This window comes from Phycodurus eques, chromosome 3 (assembly GCF_024500275.1).
Source record: "Phycodurus eques isolate BA_2022a chromosome 3, UOR_Pequ_1.1, whole genome shotgun sequence".
Classification (NCBI taxonomy): Eukaryota; Metazoa; Chordata; class Actinopteri; order Syngnathiformes; family Syngnathidae; genus Phycodurus; species Phycodurus eques.
In genome coordinates this window covers 3376967-3397646 of record NC_084527.1, presented here as the reverse complement: position 1 = coordinate 3397646, position 20680 = coordinate 3376967, and the positions used below count along the sequence as shown (strand labels likewise).

The window sequence follows — 20680 nt, the reverse complement described above, 5'->3', positions numbered from 1 at the left end:
CATCACAGTGAACACATACACATACACATACATGTTAGTGGAACACACTGGAGCAGGGGGCTGCTGAAGCGCCCGGGGAGCATTTCAGGCTATCAGTGTCTTGCTCAAGGACACCACAGCCATGAGTCCGGGGGATGTTGGCGGATGCTCCAGTCAGGGTCTTGAACCTAGGTCCCCCACAGTGGCAGGCGATGATCTTAACCATTGGGCCACGGCTATATTTAATAAAGCTGCCCCCTGCTCCACTGAGTGCACTGAGGTACAGTCGTAACAAAAAATGGCCTTCCTCAAACTAGCTATCCCTAACTGTTTCCAAAGTTGGAAGCAGACTAAAATGGAATACGTACTAAAATAATGAACCAACCCTGGCTGATTAATTGATATACAGGAGAGATTTGTTCCATAGCAATTGGAATTTCAATAGGAGAAATGTAAATCTTGTCCTGTAAAATTAACTCTATGTCTCAAAAAACACAATAGATATTAGACTAGAAAATTCAGAAAAAATATAAACACTTGGGGGGGCACCAGTGCAACTTCTTTCACCATTCTCCACCTGTTCTGGATCACGATCAATTATATTCTTTTTATGTATGCTATATTTGTCTGTACATCACATATTTTTGTACAGCTTATATCATCTTCCTCCTGATTTCTCTCCTTTACTGTTCCACACAGCCTTCTAATTCTGTTTTTCTCCCATTTTCACTAAGTCCCTTTTGTGATCCTTTTATCACTTCCTCTTTCTTTGTTCAACTACTGAGTCACGCCCGAAACAAATTTCCCTACCATTTTCACTTTTCAGCCACAAAATACTTTTGCCCTTTTAGTGGAACTCACATGTAATTTCACACAAAATGCACACACTCAAAAGCATAACATCACATTTTTACAAAATTCAAAAACCAAAATCAAACTGTTTATCCGCACCTAATTGGTGTTTATTCCCCATGTTTCCTCCCAGGCGACGCCACTCACATCGTCTGCTTCGGCTGTTGTTTGCCAACGCTGAGGCTCTCTGGGCATCACACTAACAACAGGCTTTGCGATCCTACACAGCAAGGGCCTGCTACAGCGTCAAACACACCCAAATAACAGAGGCCTGCGGGAACTCTGGTTACGATGTGTGTTTGTGTATCTAAGACAGCAGTGATGCAGGCTGATCATAAACCCTGCCAGGTAGCATTGACGTCCCCACCTCAGTGATGCTACATGTACAGTAGGCCATTGATTGGCATTAAGCATTGATGCAAATGGAAATTATGTTATATGGCTTTGTTTCGACACCCAGCAACACTAAGATGGACTGATTCAAAGTGGAAAAGTGTCCTGTGGTCCGACGAGTCCACATTTCAAATAGTTTTTGGAAATTGTGGACGTTCTGTCTTCCGTGCCAAAGAGGAAAAGAACCATCTGGACTGTTATGGACGCAACGTTCAAAAGCCGCCATCTGTGATGGTATGGGGGCTGTGTTAGTGCCAATGGCATGGGTAACTTACACATCTGTGAAGGCACCATTAATGCTGAAAGATACATACAGGTTTTGAAGAAACATATGCTGCCATCCAAGCAACGTCTTTTTCATGGATGCCCCTGCTTATTTCAGCAAGACAATGCCAAACCACATTCTGCATGTGTTACAACAGCGTGGCTTCGTAGTAAAAGAGTGCGGGTACTAGACTGGAATGCCTGCAGTCTCCCAATTGAAAATGAGTGGCGCATTATGAAGCGTAAAATGCGACAACGGAGACCCCGGACTGTTGAACAGCTGAAGCTGTACATCAAGTGAGAATGGGAAGGAATTCCACCTACAAAGCTTCAACAATTAGTGTTCTCAGTTCCCAAACGTTTATTGAATGTTGTTAAAAGAAAAGATGATATAACACAGTGGTAAACATGACCCTGTCCCAGCTTTTTTGGAATGTGTTGCAGCCATAAAACTCCAAGTTAATGATTATTTGCTAAAAACAATAAAGTTTATCAGTTTGAACATTACATATCTTGTCTTTGTCGTGTATTCAATTAAATATAGGTTGAACATGATTTGGAAATCATTGTATTCTGTTTTTATTTGTTTAACACAAAGTCCCAACTTCATTGGAATTGGGGCTGTACATGAGAGAGGACACACTTTGCATGCTTTTCCCTTGAATGTCTACATCACTATTTGGTTAGGGGAATGCTTATAGTATAGAATAGTTTATAACTAATTCCAGAATATTTTGCACTTTACAGATGTTTTCCTACGATCGAATTTGTGTGTAAGTCGGAATATTCGGAGTCTCTGTCTCTAATGTATGCTCAAGCAGTAGTAAAGTCATAATAACAGTAAATATTTGAATGAAAAATCCTTCTAGGCCGTAAATTCAAAATAATCAAATGAAAATAGGAACAAAAATGAGAATAACTCCTTACCTTTAGTCCTGTGGTTGACTTCCATGTAGAGGCGGGTCAAACTATTTTATCGGGTGCCGTTCGTAACTATGAAACTTCGTAAACTGACTGAGAATCTGCATCTGGAAAAAACAAGAGACTGGAATATGATTTTGAAAATGTAATAAAATGGTGGGATTTAACAAATTGTTGGGAAATTAAGGACATTTTCGACAGTCTACAAACATCTCAAAATCCATCCATTTTCCTATACCACTTGTCGTCATCAGGGTCACAGGTGAGCTGCTCCCAGCTGATTTCAGGTGAAAGTCAGGATACACCCTGGACTGCTCAGCAGTCAATCGCACGGCACAAGTTGACAAACAACCATTCAATTCACCAATTTACACTCTTCAATTCATGTTTTCAACTTAATTCCGTTTTGTATTTGCTATGTGGGAGAAAACCAGAGAACCCGTAGAAAACTCACGCAAGTACCCAGGGGCGTCGAACAGGGTGAGCGGTTGGGTTAGAACTTGACAATTGGCCCCAAATTCAAACCATTTTTTTCTGTATGGGAGCCCATAATCTGGTGCTCCACCCATGCAATTACAGGAAAATGTGCAAACGCCACAGAGGACTCTTGTGAATCTTGTAAGGCAGATGTGCTTACCACGATTTCCCCATGATGTCCTCATCTTAAAAAAATTCCATTTGAATAGTATTAATTTTGCAAAAAAAAAAAAAAAAAGCCAATTTCCCAGCTGTCAATTGTTTGGTGAATATTTCAGATTTATTAGAAGCTGCATGAGTTGAAGGTGAGACGAGCGTTGTGAACAAGTGTACACAGAATTAATCATTTTAGTCTCAATCCACGAAGAAGCTACAGACTCGACAGCGTCGCTTATTTGCCACTTCTTGTTTTGCTATCCAGTGTATTTTACAGGAACCTGCATGCTGTCACTTAGTGCGCTTCAGTTCACAACTTCCTTGTCATAGCTGTCATTTTCAACATACTACAGATATTTTGCATTGGATCATGATCCTCAAGGTAAACAAATCGTATTATACAGTACGGTGGTATTTGAAAATAACACTTTTATCTACTGTATGCTGTTTTTGTAGAAAAAATATAACAAAGAACCACCTTTAACGTCATATTTATTGTTATTTAGTTACTCAATAAAACATATACAGATATATACAATATGCAGGAAAACAGACGACTGCACTTTACTTATCTTTTAAAAAGTAAACAAAAAATCAGTTCATAAATTGCTGTCACAGTCCTCCATCTATTGTTTCAGAAATTCAAATTCAACAGAAGCTTTATTTAAAGATTACAAGATTGCCCAACACACAGCATTTTTTTTTATCTTATTATACATGTGCAATACCAATAGCCATTTTTTCAATTCCCTTATTAAAACAATGCAAATGCCGCCATTTCAGTTCCCATTGGCTGAATTGTATACAAGGTTGAGCTCATGAATATGTGTGGAGAGGTTTCTTACAACACAAATGAACAGCAGCAATGATACAGGTAAAAAGTTGCCAGGACATGGAGGCAAATAGTTGTATTTGAAAAAAAGAAAAAAATACATTCATGCATATTCATCTGGTCTTCTGTTATGCTTCTGAAGTATTCATTCCACTTCAAATGAAGTCGTTCGCTCATTTGAGACGGACAAAAATGATCAAAATATGACCAAGTCAGATGAACGTTTTGGGTCAACAGTTGCTTACAATGGGTTAATCTATATTTACATTAGAGCTTTATGTGTAAGTGAGGTGAGCAGAAAGGCCATATCTACTAACATCATAAAAAAATCCTCAGCCTGCCAAGTACATCACGTGTGTCAACACTGCTACACAATTACAGCCAGTGGCAACTGAATATATCTGCTTTTGCTATCTCATAATCATCGTTTGACAAGTTTATACTTTTTTTCAAAACAAAACAAAACAAAACAAACAAAAAGCAAAGAAAAAAAATATACATTTGATTTGAGGTTTTCCAGATTGGGCATTGTTGAATCGAGTCCAGCAGTGTCCGAGCGAGTGACTGCATGTGTTTGACAATAACATGGTGCGTGTGTGTGTGTGCGTGTGTGTGCGTGTGTGTGTGTGTGTGTGTGTGTGTGTGCGTGTGTGTGCGTTTGTGTGTATGGTTTGCATTTATATGCGAAAGTCATTCTCTCCCTGAACAGGCAAGAGGGGCCTGCACTTTCCACGTCTTATCATCGTTGTCATTCTTTGTCATTTGTCTCTGGTCTTCTCAGTTTGTCCTCTTCTTTTGCGGTGGGACAGCTTTTTGATTCAAGTCAGTGCCGCCACAAATGTCCCAAATCGGTTGGAAATATCAGAGTGGAGTGAGCGCCAAGAAGAGACGGGCCCTCCTCTGCCCTTAGTGTCCCCCAGCTCATCTGTGCAGTGGACGGACAGGCACTGAAGGTGGTTCCCTCCTCCTCCGCCGCCGCCGCCACCGCCGGCCCCAGGGGCCCCAGGGGCCCCGACTCCAGCCTTACTCTGGGACAGCTCAGATTCTGCAGGCAAGCAGAGAAAGGAAAATGTTCATTACAACCATGCAAGATGAACAATATATAGCAACTGGCAGATGAACAATGTCAATGCAATTTTAATTCAAACCAGCGTCATTACACATCCCATTCAAAATCTGCACTGTGATATTCATTTAAGTGTTCAGCCACTCTGTTCATGTAAACTTTAAGTGGTAACACCTCTTCTCGCACTAGTCCAGTCTGACACACAAAAATGGAACACACCTTCGTTTGGTCTCACGTGCAAATCCGCACTGACCCCTGATCAGGGGGTGAAAGGGCACTGGCAAAACTGGCCTGTAAACCTGCTTGACCCAATGCGATCGTGCCGGCGTATCGACCTCGTGTCACAGAGATGCGGAGGCTCGTATTAAAACGGCTGTACCCGAAAAATCCATACACAGGTTGATTATACATCATATTAAAAAATCTGCCGTGCCAGAGAGTTAATGCTGACGCCCGAGGTGTACGCGGCACATATGGAGAAAAATCACTCCGAGTCGTGTAATGAAAAACTTAGTCATGGGGGAGATTGACGAGGACAGGAAGTGCTTTCTAAACTATATATCATGTGCCAATATGTTGGGGCAGGGAGGAAGAGAAGCTTGGCGGGAGGAGAGACACATCGCAAGTAATGGAGGGACTACGTGCTTTGGATTTTTCCTTTTGGCCACGAGCACAGAGGAAGTGTGTGAAGACATCCAGTCTGATTACTCTCCCATCTCCTTTGCACAAACACGCACATGCACCCGCACACACACGTAAACTTCTGCTTTAGCGCCATGTGGATGGTTGAAACAGATCAGTGTTACGCACCAAGACAACACTGCAAGGCGCAGGGACAAGTGGATCTAGTATTTGTAGCAGCTGTGAGAACTGACAAGCGGAGTTCCATGCGTCACACAGGCTGAGATTGACGACACCGTCGGGCCGCACACTCCCACCAACGCGACAGTTCGCTTCAGTTCAGATCACCACGCACAGTTTGGAAGAATAGTGAAGCAAAATCTAGCTTAATTTCCACTGTAGGATATTTAGTCATAATGGTGATGGCTGTAAAAAAAAAAAAAAATAAAAAAATAAAGTGGTATCATAGCGACAATAAATTCAATATGAAGAGGAATACAAAGGAAAACAATGGAGGACTTCCAGAATTGTGTTTCTCTTACAAGATGAGCTTAGAATTTAGAAAAGGAAAAAAAAAAAAAAAAAAAAGCTTGTGTCCTTTCCTATTGTCACCTGGTGGTGCTGATTCTGCAGTGATAGTGTATCAAAGTCCACCTTTTATATTTCATACTACTGCGACTGGTCCCGTGAAACAAAAAAACAACAGCGGCAGAATGGATCAGTTATTCTGGAATCCTTTAGTCTTGACGGTGGAAAAAGCATACCAATCTGAACTGTACTTTTTGGTGGGCAGGCGCTTTTGTTTACCACTGTCATCCCCCACCTCCTTCCCGAATCCTAACCTGGTCATGCAGCAAGGACGACCAAGGGAGGCAGACACACAGGCTTGCCCCCCAGCCTGTCTGGACTGTGACCACTGGAATGGAAAAGTGGAGGATTTGGTAAAAGGTCAGGCAGCCAAGCCTCCCATTGTCTGGTTTGACTCTGCGAGGATTTTGTAAAAAAATTCTCTTTCCCAAGGAAGCAAGATGTTAAGAGGGTGGACACGGTGAGGGCGAAATGAGGATTTAGAGCGGCGTCAGAGGTGCGGCTGACGAGACCTAACATTTGCCAGAGGGTGCGGTTATACACCTCAGCATGGCAAGGCCCCGCCCCCCACCCACGCATATTGCCTCCCTCCACCCGCTCGCACTCCCTCGTCTCAGCAGCCGCCGGCAGCTCATGCTAGCTGGGCACAGCGGGGTCCGCACCGGCCTGAATAGGCAGCCAAGCGTTCCCCTGGCTCACTGCTGACACACAGCAAACTGACAACACGCTCGGGCCAAGACACACAACGCGCCCGCCACTGCCGCCGCTGCCGTGCCCGCGCCGCTTCTCATGCACGTGCATCTATTTAGATGCGCGTGCACACGCGATTACAGCAAGAGACATCAACGAGATTATTCATATATCACCTCAAATAACAGCATAACTACAATTAGTCTGTGATTCTACACCCTCGGCATGCGCTCTAATGTAAAAGCACACTCAGGGAAACATATTATTTTTAAAATCCCAGCGGTCCTGAACATGATATGCAGTATAGAAAATGGATTTACGATTGGACGGCATGTTAAAAAAAAAAAAAAAAAAAAAAAAAAAAACATGATGCAATATGACATTTTCTAAATGGGGATAGAAGTTGTGTGATTTTTCATGGAGGAGGGGGGGGGGGGGCGTGGAAACACCACACTTAAACTGAACGCATTATCCATGAAGGTGTACTTGTTCAAAAGTGGAAACGACAGTGTGAAATACTACATCATACAAGTCCAAATCCCAAATCACCGTGATATTTTACACACAGGGAAATCTAACCTCCCAACAAGAACCATCTTGTTAAGGCTGACTTACACAGATTCCATATTCATGCTAATATCAATAATAGCCCATTCATCTGAGGGGAACTACAGCTCAGCATCAACAAGAAATAAGAAAAGGAGAATGTAAAGCCTGAGGAGGCAAAAACACCTAAATGTCTTCAAACACAGCACAGGCAGACAAGATTACCACAGACATGTGCTAAACAAAAACCAAATTCAATGTGATTCATTTGTATCGCTTTCGCTTCGAGTGTGACACTGTTATTTAGTGTCTGATGACGATGCGCGCTCTCTCTCTTACACGCGCACACAAGCACAAATGCATGTGCGCGCACGCACACACACACACACACACACACACACCAGTGGGGAGTGCATACAATGACGAGAGTGCGTCTGGGAACCGACGGCCTGACGCAGCTTTCCATGTCACTCCGATCAGCAAGCGACGTGGAGGAGGAGGCAGACAATAATTCTACCATGATTTTTGCGCTGAATGTTTGCTCGCATTTAAAAATAAACGCAGCAGTCTTTGAAGTTAATATAGCTAAAATAACTATCAGTAAAATGAGTAGATGTGATGAATTGTGACTTTTAAATAACAAAAAGCTGGCAGGAGGAGACAAAGTGTGCGCAAGAGAGTTAAAATTTTACAAGGCTTCTTTTTTTTGCCGCTAGTTCCTCACGGCCGTCACGTTGATTTCCCAGGCTCCAGAATCTCAAGCGGCGTGGCTCTGCCCTTTCTATCCCGAGCTCTACTTCCATGACGACACTTCACCTTTGACCTCCCGCTCCCAGGGGCGCGACCCTATCTTCTCTGAATGCAACGCGGTCCAATCAGACCGCGCCGCTCGCTGACAAAAACACCCAAAGGCCTCCGATCCTGTGACACTGTGTGACATCAGGTCAGATTCCTTTAGCATAACAACTAGAGCCGTGGACGGCCTGGTGTGAGAATTCTGTCTTTGTCAGCGCAAAGAATCCATCACCATCCATAGAAGGGAAAAAAATATATAAATAAATGAAAAAGAAAAAAAAATGAAGACTTAAAAACATCTGAGAAAAAAAGTGTTTTTAGCCACTGACATGTCAGAACCATGGACACACTCAGTAAAACTCAACCCAAAGGTGTACAAAATGAACACCTCAAAAGGTACCTCAAGCCTTGAGGTTGTCAAAGGAGGGAAAGCGAGGCTCCTTTGCAACCCCCAAAACTCCACCCGACTCCCAAACTGTGACCTTTGCCTCAGAAGAGGGAGGATCTCTGCAAAGACGACGAGAGAAGGGGGTGGGGGGGGGGGCACATTTCTCCAACAAGGGCGCAGAGGTTATTTTGGTTTGAATTTCCTCTCTGTTCTCTGGCCTGCAACTTTAAGCGAGCAGCAAAAAAAAAAATAAAAAATAAAAAAAAGAGAAGCTTGTCCAGACAGGCATTGCCCTCAGCGCTTGTTACCTTCTCTCATGCACACACACGTACAAATGCGTGCACACACACACACACCTCTCCGGCCACAAGAAGCGCTGAGGAAAGCAGACACAAAGCAGAACATGGGAAGTGATTTAGTGGGCCCTTCATAACTCACAAGCATGTCTATGACCTGTCCAGCGTGTCATCCAAGCCGATGACATATTGATCTACTTATCTGTCTCTATTTTGTCTCAGCACATTTCAGATAATTCCAAAGTTTTCCCTTTTTTTTTTTTTTTTTTTTTGGACAACAAATAAAAACCTGACATTTAAAGACAGCAGTAGCTTTTTAACGCTCGTACATTCTTTCTCTCAATCAGCTTCCACTTGTCTCCAAAGAGAAAAAGCTCACGTGTCATAAGTCATTTGTCAGTTCCTCAATACAAATTAAAGATGCCTGACAACAAGCTGTAAGGCAAATAACATAACCACTACTGGCAGTGTGACAACAATGACACCTCAAGAGAGCTGAGAACACGTACACACCTTTTTACAAGCAGAGACATAAACCCAACACCTTCCAGTAGCTTTGTACTACAGTGGTTCTTTTTGTTTGTTTGTTTTTTTGTTTTTTTACTGCCACAGTTGTATGGCAAGCAGTCAACAAGACAATATACATTTGGATGAGTGTCATATACATCGGGAAGCAGTTATTTTTCACTTTTCAATTTGTGAAACTACAAGATTGATGCATCCCACGCACTGATCCATATAATGAGAACATTTACCACATGCTGAAAATGTTGTTTTTTTTCTTTTCATCCAAACACCTTTCCTCTGGGAAAACAACTTGCTGGACGAGCTTCTTTTTTCTTTTATATAGACTGACACCTGTCTTCAACTTGAATGCGCTGTCTTTGACTGTGACAGGGACTCAGTGTCTTATATAGCATATATGTTCGAGTGTTCAAAACCCTTCAAATGCAGCACTTTTCCAAATCAGGCACTATATCTAAATCAAGTCAATACTTATTTTGTTTTAACACATTCCACCAGGCCGAAGAAGAGAGGAGGTCGAGGTTGCGCTGGGTCGATGGGGTGGACTTACGAGTCAGACACAGTCGAAATAAATCTAACTTTATGTCTGCAGCTGACACATCGACACTATCAAGTTGCACTGTCCGCAAACCCGTACTCACACACACACACGCACACACAAACAATACACACAAGCACACACAGGAAAAATAAAATAAAACCTTGAATTGCATACCTCTCATCTAATAGAAGAATCTCACGACACAAGTCCAGTTCAAATTGGCAAAATAACAACTGTTTAGCTTTTTCTTCTCAACAGGGACACAGTTGCTTAAATTGCAATCATAGCGCTGAAATTCACTGCAGAGAAACACAAGCAATTCTCCTCCTAATGAAGCTGTCAATAACCAGGTCAACTTGCAGGAGTTGCCTTCAGATGAATTATGTCTTTTGGAAACAATACTAGCAAAGCTAATTGCTATGATTATCATAACGATTATCGCTACTCCAGAAGAGAGAAGTGTGTGTGAGGCTTTGTAGAAGCGTGTAGTTGAAAAAGTCAATATGAAAGACTGTGTAATGACAGGTAAAGCACATAGCACTGCCCCGAGCCGTTTTTTTCTCCCACTTGCAAGCGAGTGCCAATCACTTTATTATTTTTTTCCTGTTTCAAAACAGGAAATACAAATTACTGACCCAGTTTGTTGAGGTGTTGTTGTAGTGAAATGTCAGAAGCAGGTAGTCTCACAGGATCTTTCTCAATGCCGAGATAGCAATACAACTTTTTGTGTGTGTGGATTAAAGCAGATTATAATGATATTGTAACATGCAAACTCTTTCTTTGTCAAATCTGTCAAAGTCAGAGTGGCAGAGATTTGATCATAATCTGAGCTCTTCAAAGACTTATTACTCGGAGTGAAGAGCAGAACTGTTTAATAAGGTCAGCTGTGAAGTATTTTAAAACGTGTTCAACAGAAGAAAAAAAAAGTGCATGTGGTGAAACAAATGAAAAGGAAAAACAAAAATAGCTCATTCACTTCTTCCGTCCAATTTCCGCTTGCATGTTATCAAGACTACTACACACATTACAAAAAGAAATAACGTGTGAGGAAGACTTTTTACAACCTGACGAGGGTGAGCTCAAAAGCACCCTCCTTCAAAACTAAAATATCCAAACAGACACAGAAAGAGGAGGCCAAAAACAACCTGCAGAGTGGATCGTGAAGACAGCACGCATAACTCTGAAACGTGGATCAGTGTGAGCTGGCATACACCGGGCAAAGAAGAAAAACACTTTTAAAAACTTACAATCTGATGTACTGCTCCCTTGTAATGCCCATAGCTGTAAAGTACTACTTGGGAGTGAATAGTTTTAAACAAGTCAAAAAAAAAAAAAAAAGAGGGAAATTAGACTGACCCTGAACACTTCAACTACTCCCAAACATAATTTCAACATAAACACAATTTGCCTGTTTGACATCTCAATTCCATACATTATAATGTAATTTTATAAAAGCACATTGACGAAACCTAAGAAAAATAAGTAAACATTTGCAGGCATGCAGTACAAACTACTGAATAGTAATGAATATACTTTACTTCAAGGTAAGTAAAAAAAAAAAAATTAAAAAAACACAATCATGGAACAAAAAGCTACATCTCTTGGATGCTAGTGAAAAGAATCCATTTCAAAGAATGTTCTTGACGAAGTCACATTCCGTTAATTGTAAAGACTCGCAGACGAGATGAGCAACTTCAAACCCGACTGACTGGTTGAGGTGGATCGTTCTTGTAGTGACAAAAGCATGTTGGATGTTGCCCCTTAAGGAACTATCATATGCCTTATCTTAAATTACGATGTTATATTACTCCCTCCAATGTAAAGCCAAGCTTCTGATTCAATCTCCAAATCGCCCATCTCCCAAATGTACCTCTGCCATTTTTTTCATCTTTGCTGTCTGAAGCACTCAAATGAAAAACTGTCAGGAGCCGTGATTTGTGCTAACTAGCTATCGATCGCTCCCGAGCTGCATGCCGCTTGTCCATGCAGGGAGGGCGGCGAGAGGTAGAAAAGAGGAGAAACGAGAAAAGGCCATTCTGCTGCTGCTGATTTGTGTGCGCACGCAACAGGGGAAGGAAGCCTGCCTGAGAAATAGTGTTGGTTCTCTTTGGAAAAGGCAAACCTATCGGTATATCTAATAGCACACAATCACATGTATATAATATATGCCTTGCATCACACGTATACACACTCCTCCGGCACTGTTGTTTTCACTGAAGTTTGCATAAATTAGCAGAGCTTGTGCACCTCTTTAGACCACATCAATAAATCAGGGGAATTAAAAGACTGGAGTCGCTATTCATTAATTTGAGTGCTAGACAACTAGTTCCGAGCAAAACAAACAGCAGAAGGGGCTTGTATGATAATCTGGGCTAATGTTATTTTCCTGTTGATTTGAAGTGATTATTAGGCCTCTGGTTACAAGTTATTGCGTTAGCGTTAACCAGCCGCCACCCAGTCTCACATAAACAACGTGCGAGATGCCCCCGAAACCAGACACAGCTCGCTGTGCGCCCCCACCTCCGTCTACGCCTGCAGTCAACAGAACAAAGAGGCGCAGGAGACACGGCAGACACTGGCCAATACAATTACACGTATGGAAATACATATATACTCCCATTATTATTATTATTATTGCACCAAAAAAAAAAAAAGGCACCCAAAAGCCTGTCGGTGCTTACAGTTAATGGTGGCTAACAGCCTTTTAAATGTTGTCAAATGACAATAACATCTAAGTAGTAAGATTCATTGTGGAGAAAAAAAAGCACTTAACAAAAAGCACAATTTAATAAAAAGTAACATTTTCATATATACATATATATATATATATATAAATGGTAATGCAATTACACAAGGGAATGCAATAGAAACAAATGTGTACTACAAATGTAATACTGAAATGAATAAATAATTTAATTATACTAATTGTAGAAACAATGATGTGTGTGTGTGTGTATATATATATATATATATATATATATATATATATATATATATATATATATATATATGTTATTATTATCGATTGTACAGAATATGTATGTTCATTATAATTATTGCATAATATATTGTTGTTATTGTGGTAGAGAATAAAGTATAGTGTAACATAAATTGTAGCTTATCTATGTAAAAAAAACACATTCAAGTATTAAACTATAGTATTAAAACTTCAACTAATTCATTTGCAAATTTAAATATTTTTGGCCTTTTTGACTAAATTTAGGTGACTACACAAATTGTATATTGTGCAACACTGCATTAAATGGGTCCAAATGTATTTCCAATACTACTTTTACACAAAATGAAGGAAAGTAAATAGACAATATAAGATATAATTTCTTGAAAGGTTGTATGCTATTATAGTAATGGTATGTCTTCCATCTGGCATGTAATAGCACAGCTATGTTTTACATTGAAATAACAAAATCCTAAATCTAATTAAAATTAGATAATATATGTGGGGGGAAACAAACATTTCCATCCAATTTAAAGGCCATTCCATTTCAGCAGCTGTGTATCATCCCATGGTAATAACATAAACAAACACGTAACAAGGCGAGGGAAACCCCACTGCGGAGTTGCACATTCTCTAAAAGCTATTAATCATCTCAATGCAGTTGTTCACCCTGAAAACTGAGATAAAGAACCCCGGGAAATGTTTACTTTTCTCGAGGTGTTCTTTTCAAGTGTCACTACAATGAGGAATTCTATTAAAAAAAAAAAAAAAAAATTAAAAATACACCATAGGGGGGAGAAAGGTAAAGGTCTTTGTGCTGTCAAAAGGATTTTTAGACTGCTCTAATATGTTGTCAACTATTTAAAACTATTTGGACAAACTGAATTCTGTTTTTCTAATTTGGAGCGAGATTTTCCCGACCGGTTAAACATATTCAATTTACAAGGGTGTTTTAAAACTAAAAAAAAAAATATGCGTCTTGTCGTAGGTCACCACAACATTAACATGTTTTTTTTGTTTTGTTTTTTTAAATCTTGTGCTGCAGATCAGCTCATTACAATTTTTCAGGGAAATATACTTGAGCATTCATAAGTCAAGTATGCTGCTCATTGATATGGAATGCAAAGTTGAATAAAAAAAACTTTCTTACCTTCTTTGCTGTTGTTTTGGCTCTTGTTTTTTTCCCAGAGTCCCATGGACTTGTCATCCTCGGACCCGTCCATCATGGCCTTGTCACTGGGCACGTACCAGGTGGCGTGCTGCTCTGCCATTAGTGTGTCAAGGTCAATAGTGCCCATTGAACCCTTCCCAGTATCAGGGCTGCAGCTTGCCAGCTCGTTGTCTCTGTTCTGAGACGGACACTCGCCATTCTTTTTGCCATTTTTCATGGCCAGAGGCTGGTCTTCAGAGATGCTGAACTGCTGTCTTTGCAGCTGGATCTGGGCCTGTAGAATCTCCAGAGGGTGGATTTCGTCCTGACCGGAGGTGCTGGACGGGGAGCGTACCTGCTCCACCCCGGGTGTCCCCGGATGGCTCACCCCACTTCCGCCCGTTGCTCCACCAGCACTCAGTCCGTAGCTGTCTGGTGTCGAGGTAGTATGATTGTTAATGCCTATGACTAAGGCTTTCTGTCCATTTATTTGCATTTTGGGTGAGCCATTGATCATGGGACTGCGATTAGGCTTATTGGCTGAGGAGCCTCCTGCATCTGAGCTGGAGGACACCTCATCCTCATTGCCAAAGTGGGCGCTGACATCATCAGGAAAGTCGACACGGGGCGAGCTGCTGTCAGACTTGGCGACACTTTGAATGCCGCTGTCCAGAGAAGACATCAGGTCAGCCTGTTCCCCCAACAACAGGTCGCCTCCTTTCCCCCAAGAGGGTGAGTGCAGGTGTTTCTCATGGGGCGTGCCCCCGCCCCCCCTCTCCCCAACACCAGCTGAAGGGGTTTGCTGGCCTGGACTCACAACAGGGTTTCCATTTTCAGAGGAAAAAAAAAATTCCAGGGCTCACATGTCCACTGTCTCTTTTTCTCCTCCCTCTCCCTCTCCCACTCCCTGTTGTTGCCTTCCCCTCACTGCACGGGGTAGCGTCCATGTTGTAATTTGGGGAGAGGGCACTGGCTTCCCCCTGCACCGTCTGGTTTTGACTTGCAGGCTTAGCGTTGCTATTCCCAGTGCCGGGCAGCTGGTTGTTCTGAGAAGTGCTGCTCTGAAAATATTCAGGCCCAGCACTGCCAGTCCCGTTAGATGTGCTGCTATTAATGTCCTGCTCTGTCTGACTCAGTTTTCGCTTGCCCTCATTTTGGTTCTTCTTGTTGAATGTTACGTTGAGGTTGGGAGCCCCTAGGCTTGCAATCATGTTCTGGCACGCCGTAGAAAGGGCCGCCAGGCAGCTCTGGCCAAAAACACTGTCTTTAGCACTGGTTTTGTTAAAATTCCCAAGGGACAGAGCACCAAGCTTGCTAACAGACGACCGCTGGCCTGAGGGGAACTCAGACTGAGGAGGGTAGCTCCCTGGTGAGGTGTTCACCCCCTGGGGTACATTGTGAGCTGGCCCCTGACGGTTTGCCCCTCCATAGGGGAATGGTGGTTGTGCTCCTATTGGAGGTGCTGGGAATTCAGGTGCTCGCCTCTCTGCTGGTGCATTCGGATGTCCAGCTCCTCCGCCTGCTCCTGGAGACTGCATTTGTGAGAGGTTTCCCATGTTACTGCTGAACTGTGAGTGCAAGCCTGGAGAATGGAGAGCCTGTACATGTCCATCTCCAGGTATTCTCATGGGTTCCTGCATGCCCATACCTGGCCTAAACATCATACCAGCCCCATTCTGCTGGAGACCCATGTCATGGGGCCCTGAGTCATTGCCTGCTCCTCCCATACGCCGCGACATCATCTCCCCAGGAGGCTGGGACCCATGGAACCAGGAGTTCTCCTGGTTTACATGCGGGTTTTGTCCATCAACATTGGCCATTCTACCTCCATTTTCCCTGTCAAAGTTGGGCTGAGGCATGCCCCCCACTGGGCCTCCATGACCGAGTGGGCCCGGAGGCACATCACCGTGGTGACCGAGTTGCTGCAGACTGGGCTGCCTCATTCTCTGCTGCTGGTTGCGAGAAGCCATTTGCTTTATCATCATGGCTGCATTCTGCCGCTGCTGTAAAGACTGCTGCTCAGGCCCTGTGTGCTGCAGTGCACCAGGTGGGAAACCTTCATTCACAGGTGGGGTGAATTCGCCTGGCAGTCCTGGGTAGGAAGAGGGGGAGAGGTGATTTTCCATGCCGCCACACCAGCCTTCGCCTCCATGCGCGTTCGGAAAGTCAAATCTAGGCCTTTTTGCCATGTTGATATAAGGAGCATCAAAGTGTTGTAGTCTCTGATTTGGGGGCTGTTGGGAGGGAAGGGGAGCTGGCTGTTGCATATTAAACATAGGGTCCCCATAGGGGTGCAGACCCCTATTTTCCAGTCTGTGAATGGGATATTCAAACTGATTGTGTTGGCCACTCATCATGACCCCTCCGTCCAGAATGCTCGGGTTAGTGGAGCCAGACTCCGCCTGAGGGGGTCGGGGGAGGCCAGGGGGGCATGAGTTCTGTCTAGCTATCAAGCCAGCCTGTTGTTGCTGTTGCATGAGAGGATGTCTCGCATTGACCCCCGGGTCCATTCCCACGGGCACCTTCCTGCCGTTTCCAAAACGCTCAAAAAAGATTTCATGTTGCGGCTGCTGGGGCGGTGGAGGTTGGTGTCCCTTGGAGATGCCCTGCATGCCCGGCGTCCGAGGCATGCCAGGGTTTCCTGGAAAATTCCCACTGGGAGCTGGCCTTCCTGGGCCAAAATGGGGTAACTGAGATTCGGACTCAGATGGCGAAAACACAGGTACATCGAAATGTCCAGATGGGGGATCACCGGGGAAGTTATAATCTAATCCCTCCACAGCTCCCTGGTTGTGCAGGCGTCTATTCTCCAGGCTATGAGAATCGGAGGAGGACGAGGAGGATGAAGGCAGACCGTGGAACGAGGCTGCCCTGTTCGGTGACTGGTCCAGGGGAAGGCAGGGGGCAGGAACAGCGTGGCTGCCGCCGGGAGGACCGTGATGTTGGAAGTCAGGCATGTTACCGGGCCGCTGTTGCTGCTGGGGGAAGCCATCCCCCGCCTGTCCCTCAGCGAGAGGATCAAATCCCTCTCCAAAGCCCTGCTGTGGTCCCATGGCATTGTTATTGTAGCCCATTAGCCTGGCACCATGCAGGCACGATGACCCTGGCTCCGGGCCTCCGAAATTCCCACCGAAGTGAGGATGATGTTGGTGGGGGTGAGGTTGATGGCCGTGAGGATGTCCTTGATGAGGTTGCTGGTTGTTAAAAAATCCATGCATGGGTCCTTGCTGCTGCTGCTGAAGTCCGCCGCTCGCATGCATGTCGGAGTGACCCCGGGAGTGAAAACCTCCATACTGTTCTCCGTTCATGTTCATGTTGAGTCCGAGCATCTGCGGGTCACTCATTGGGCCCATGCTGGGCTCCACAGCTCCCGGCGGTCCTCCAGCGTGAAAACTGGCACTTTTATAATGGGAGCCCATATCTAGTCTCGGGTGGTTTTTCTGTCTCTCTGACTGCCCGGGGTTTCTGCTATTAATCTGAGAACCAAACTTTTCCAGCCCAAACATGCTACTCTGATGATAGTAAAATTGATAGTCATTGGGCAGACTGTTAAGCAGTCTGTTCCCAAAAGCAATGCAAAACTACAATTCAATTGGCTTTAAAAGTCTGATCAAATCAAGAAAGTTCTCTTTTTATTTCTTAGAAGAAGCGGCAAGGCTGTCTAAGTATGTTTGCAAGCATCCCAGCTGTTCTTGTACCTGCACTTTATGCCGTTTGATCAAGCAAATGTATTGATAATACTGTAGTCTTATTTACCTTGCTGCCTGCTGTCTAAAGATCCACCAAAGTTTCGTGTGCGCATTACGGCGTCGTCACGGCACAAATACATGTCTCGAGCACACCGCACACAAGAAAAGAAAAGAAAATGCAGAAATGATCAATTCGGCCCTATAATTAATTATTCCAATCAGGTGTCAAAGGGCCCACTGCTCCTTTTCTGTGTAAAGTCCCATAATGGCATCAAGAAAAAGTCCCATTGAGGTCTTTGTAGCGTCGATGATTTGTTTTTCTTTTAATTTATTTTTATTGTCCATAAAAGCGCCATTAATTGCAGTGCAGGCGCAAAGCAAGTCGTCCGTCTTGATGCGAAGTCCACCATCAACGGCGCTCCTGTCAAAGCACAGGAGCGACGTGTTCCCGGTTCCGGTCCGGTCCTGGTCCCGAGGCTGCGAGGCTGCGAGGCTGCGAGGCTGCGAGGCTGCGAGGCGTGCACTACCCGCACTCCGCAAGCACGGAGCGGCGAGACGGCATCCTCCGCTTGGCTGCTGGGGGTTCGCTCTGCGATGAATCGGTGCACCTTTTGGCTCCCGAACGTGCACCGCGTGCTGCAAGCACATTGACTGGAAGACACGCACTCGGCTTTGCCGCTTTTGGCCGTGTGCGGGATCAGCGCGTCCGCGGCAGCCAGCAACAAGTTTTGCATTTCCAGCAGCACTTCTTTGCACGCGGCTCCAGCCAATCGGAGGGCCCCGAGACGGCTTGGGGGCGGGACAAACACTTTTAAGGTCGTCTTCCACAGCGGGTGACATTTGCAAACCTTTTTTTTTGGGGTGTGTAAATCAGTCTTCGCAATGACTTTCACAATTTGTTTTTCTTTGAGCATATCAAATTGGTAGGTATGGGAACTATTTTATTTCTCTTTTGATTTGAATATATGGGATTAAAACATTGAAAAGAGGGGGTTGAGTGAGCTGCAATGGAATAATTTCAGGAGAAAATGGTTTATACACTTCTGCGTCAATCAAAATTCCTCCCACGTTTTAACATTTTGAATCATGCAGGCACATTTAAAAGAAACCTTTTTCTTCTGTATATTTATATACTCACTCAGGTGACAAGGGTCTTTAAACAAAAAAAAATTGAAGTCTTAATATTCAGATAGAAACCCTCCCAAAAATTGTCCATTATAAAAATGTAGCAATGTCAGTTCTGATGTCTTTAGGATTCTGGTGCGATTGCGCCACGATTTTGATAGCCTACCACTTGATAAAAGCCAAAGTGTAAAGTAACCGGCAGGCATTATTATAAAGTGTGTCCCATTGCCATGAGCACAATCAAGATCCCACCCGCCATTGACCCAAAGTAGAACATTCATATGTTGCGTCCTCGCTTTGTGTCTGGCGATCGACCTAAACTTCTGCTTGTATATTATATTCTTTTAACGATGAATCATTTTCCATTAGTGATGTCAATTAGTGCCTCAAATAACAATGAGACAATGTGGTTTTGGTAGATGTGGTTTTGTTTGTGAGGGGAAAAAAGAATAATTGATGATTATTCTGAAATATTTTAATTCTAGGCTTTTCATTTTCTTGCCCGTTTTAAACATGTTTTTATTTTATTTTTAATGAGATGGCTTGGCAAATTCAAAATAGTCTGATAGGAGTTTGTGTTGTGCCTATTCAGTAAAATAATTTGGGGGCAACGTGCAGTTTCATATTGACTTTTAGCAAATCACGTTATTTTCAGGATTGTCTGTTCTGATGAAATTCCCCCCCCCCCCCCCCCAAAAAAATATTACAGATTGTTTAGGTTTTTACTTTTTTACATTTACATTTGAGTTGCTGCAGGCTATGTAACATGTGCAACTTTTCGACAAAAGTGTGCTTTTTATTTACCACTATGTGCATTGTGAAAGGAGAACACTATATTAAGGTTATCTATTTCCAGGCACTTTGGTGTCAAACTGCCTTTTTGCGTTTGGAGGGAAACTCGGAGGGGTTTTACCAAACAGACACAGTGCCACCCACTGGTTGTTTTCGGAGCCTGCAGGAGCACATGCATCCCTGAAATGAAGATATATTAAAAAATGTTCATTTTGAAAGAAGAAAATGTCCCCCGTGTTTCATTATAAAATAAATGATTTACATTTTGGAAGAAATCAGTGGTATTCCATGTAAGATGGGTGGTTTATGAAATTGCTTTTGCGGTAAAAATCAATTAATAAATCAATAAAATAAAAAATGGGGTAAATTGTAAGCATGATTAGTTTATCATCACAGTTCTTGTAATCCCCGATGCTGTCTCACAGATTGCTCGAAAGGTTTTGCCTAGAATATTTGTGTATAGAAAAGTCAGTGTCGTGGTCACTTTTATGGGGAAGAAGTTGTGGGGGCGAGATGTCAAAGCTTATCACAGACATGCAGGTAAGGGAAGGAGTATATGATTGTGTGTATATTTAGACCTTTGGAGGAGGGGAAAGAGAAAGGGGGTGCAGAATACGCAGAGTAACTTCCTGCTGAAGGACAGAAAGTGAGAGCCAGAAGACAACGACTCAGTTTCTAAGGGGCCCTGGAGCAAAGTGTCTGTGTTCTCCAAAAAGAAGAGGCGCACGCACGTGCGTGTGTTGACGGGGAGAAGAAAAAAGCTCCAATTTTTGTCACCAGGCCACTGGAGAACCGCTTCCATATCCAACGCCAAGCTGGATTTAGCATCATTATTTATACCTAGACACACACAAAAGCTTTTGCATATCAAAACACTTTGAGACATGTCTGCCATCATTGCTGCAGAGCCCCCTTAGAAACACCACACTTCATGTTCATTTTCCAGTTGATAAAAGCTTTGTGTAAAACAAAACCCCATTAACGACACACGAAACAAGTATACTCGGCAGGAAAGCGAGGGGGGAAATCAACATAATG

General features: G+C 43.4%; 1 protein-coding gene across 1 annotated transcript; it reads right to left on the bottom strand.

Annotated features, from left to right (window-relative positions):
- Window positions 1–3517: 3517 nt before the first annotated feature.
- On the bottom strand, window positions 3518–18436 carry LOC133399723 (transcriptional activator MN1-like). Its single transcript, XM_061671469.1, is given in 3 exon segments — window positions 3518–4919; window positions 14037–14878; window positions 14880–18436. Coding segments are annotated over 3 exon segments (3732 nt in total). The 5' UTR covers window positions 17543–18436; the 3' UTR covers window positions 3518–4692.
- Between the last annotated feature and the right edge of the window lie 2244 nt (window positions 18437–20680).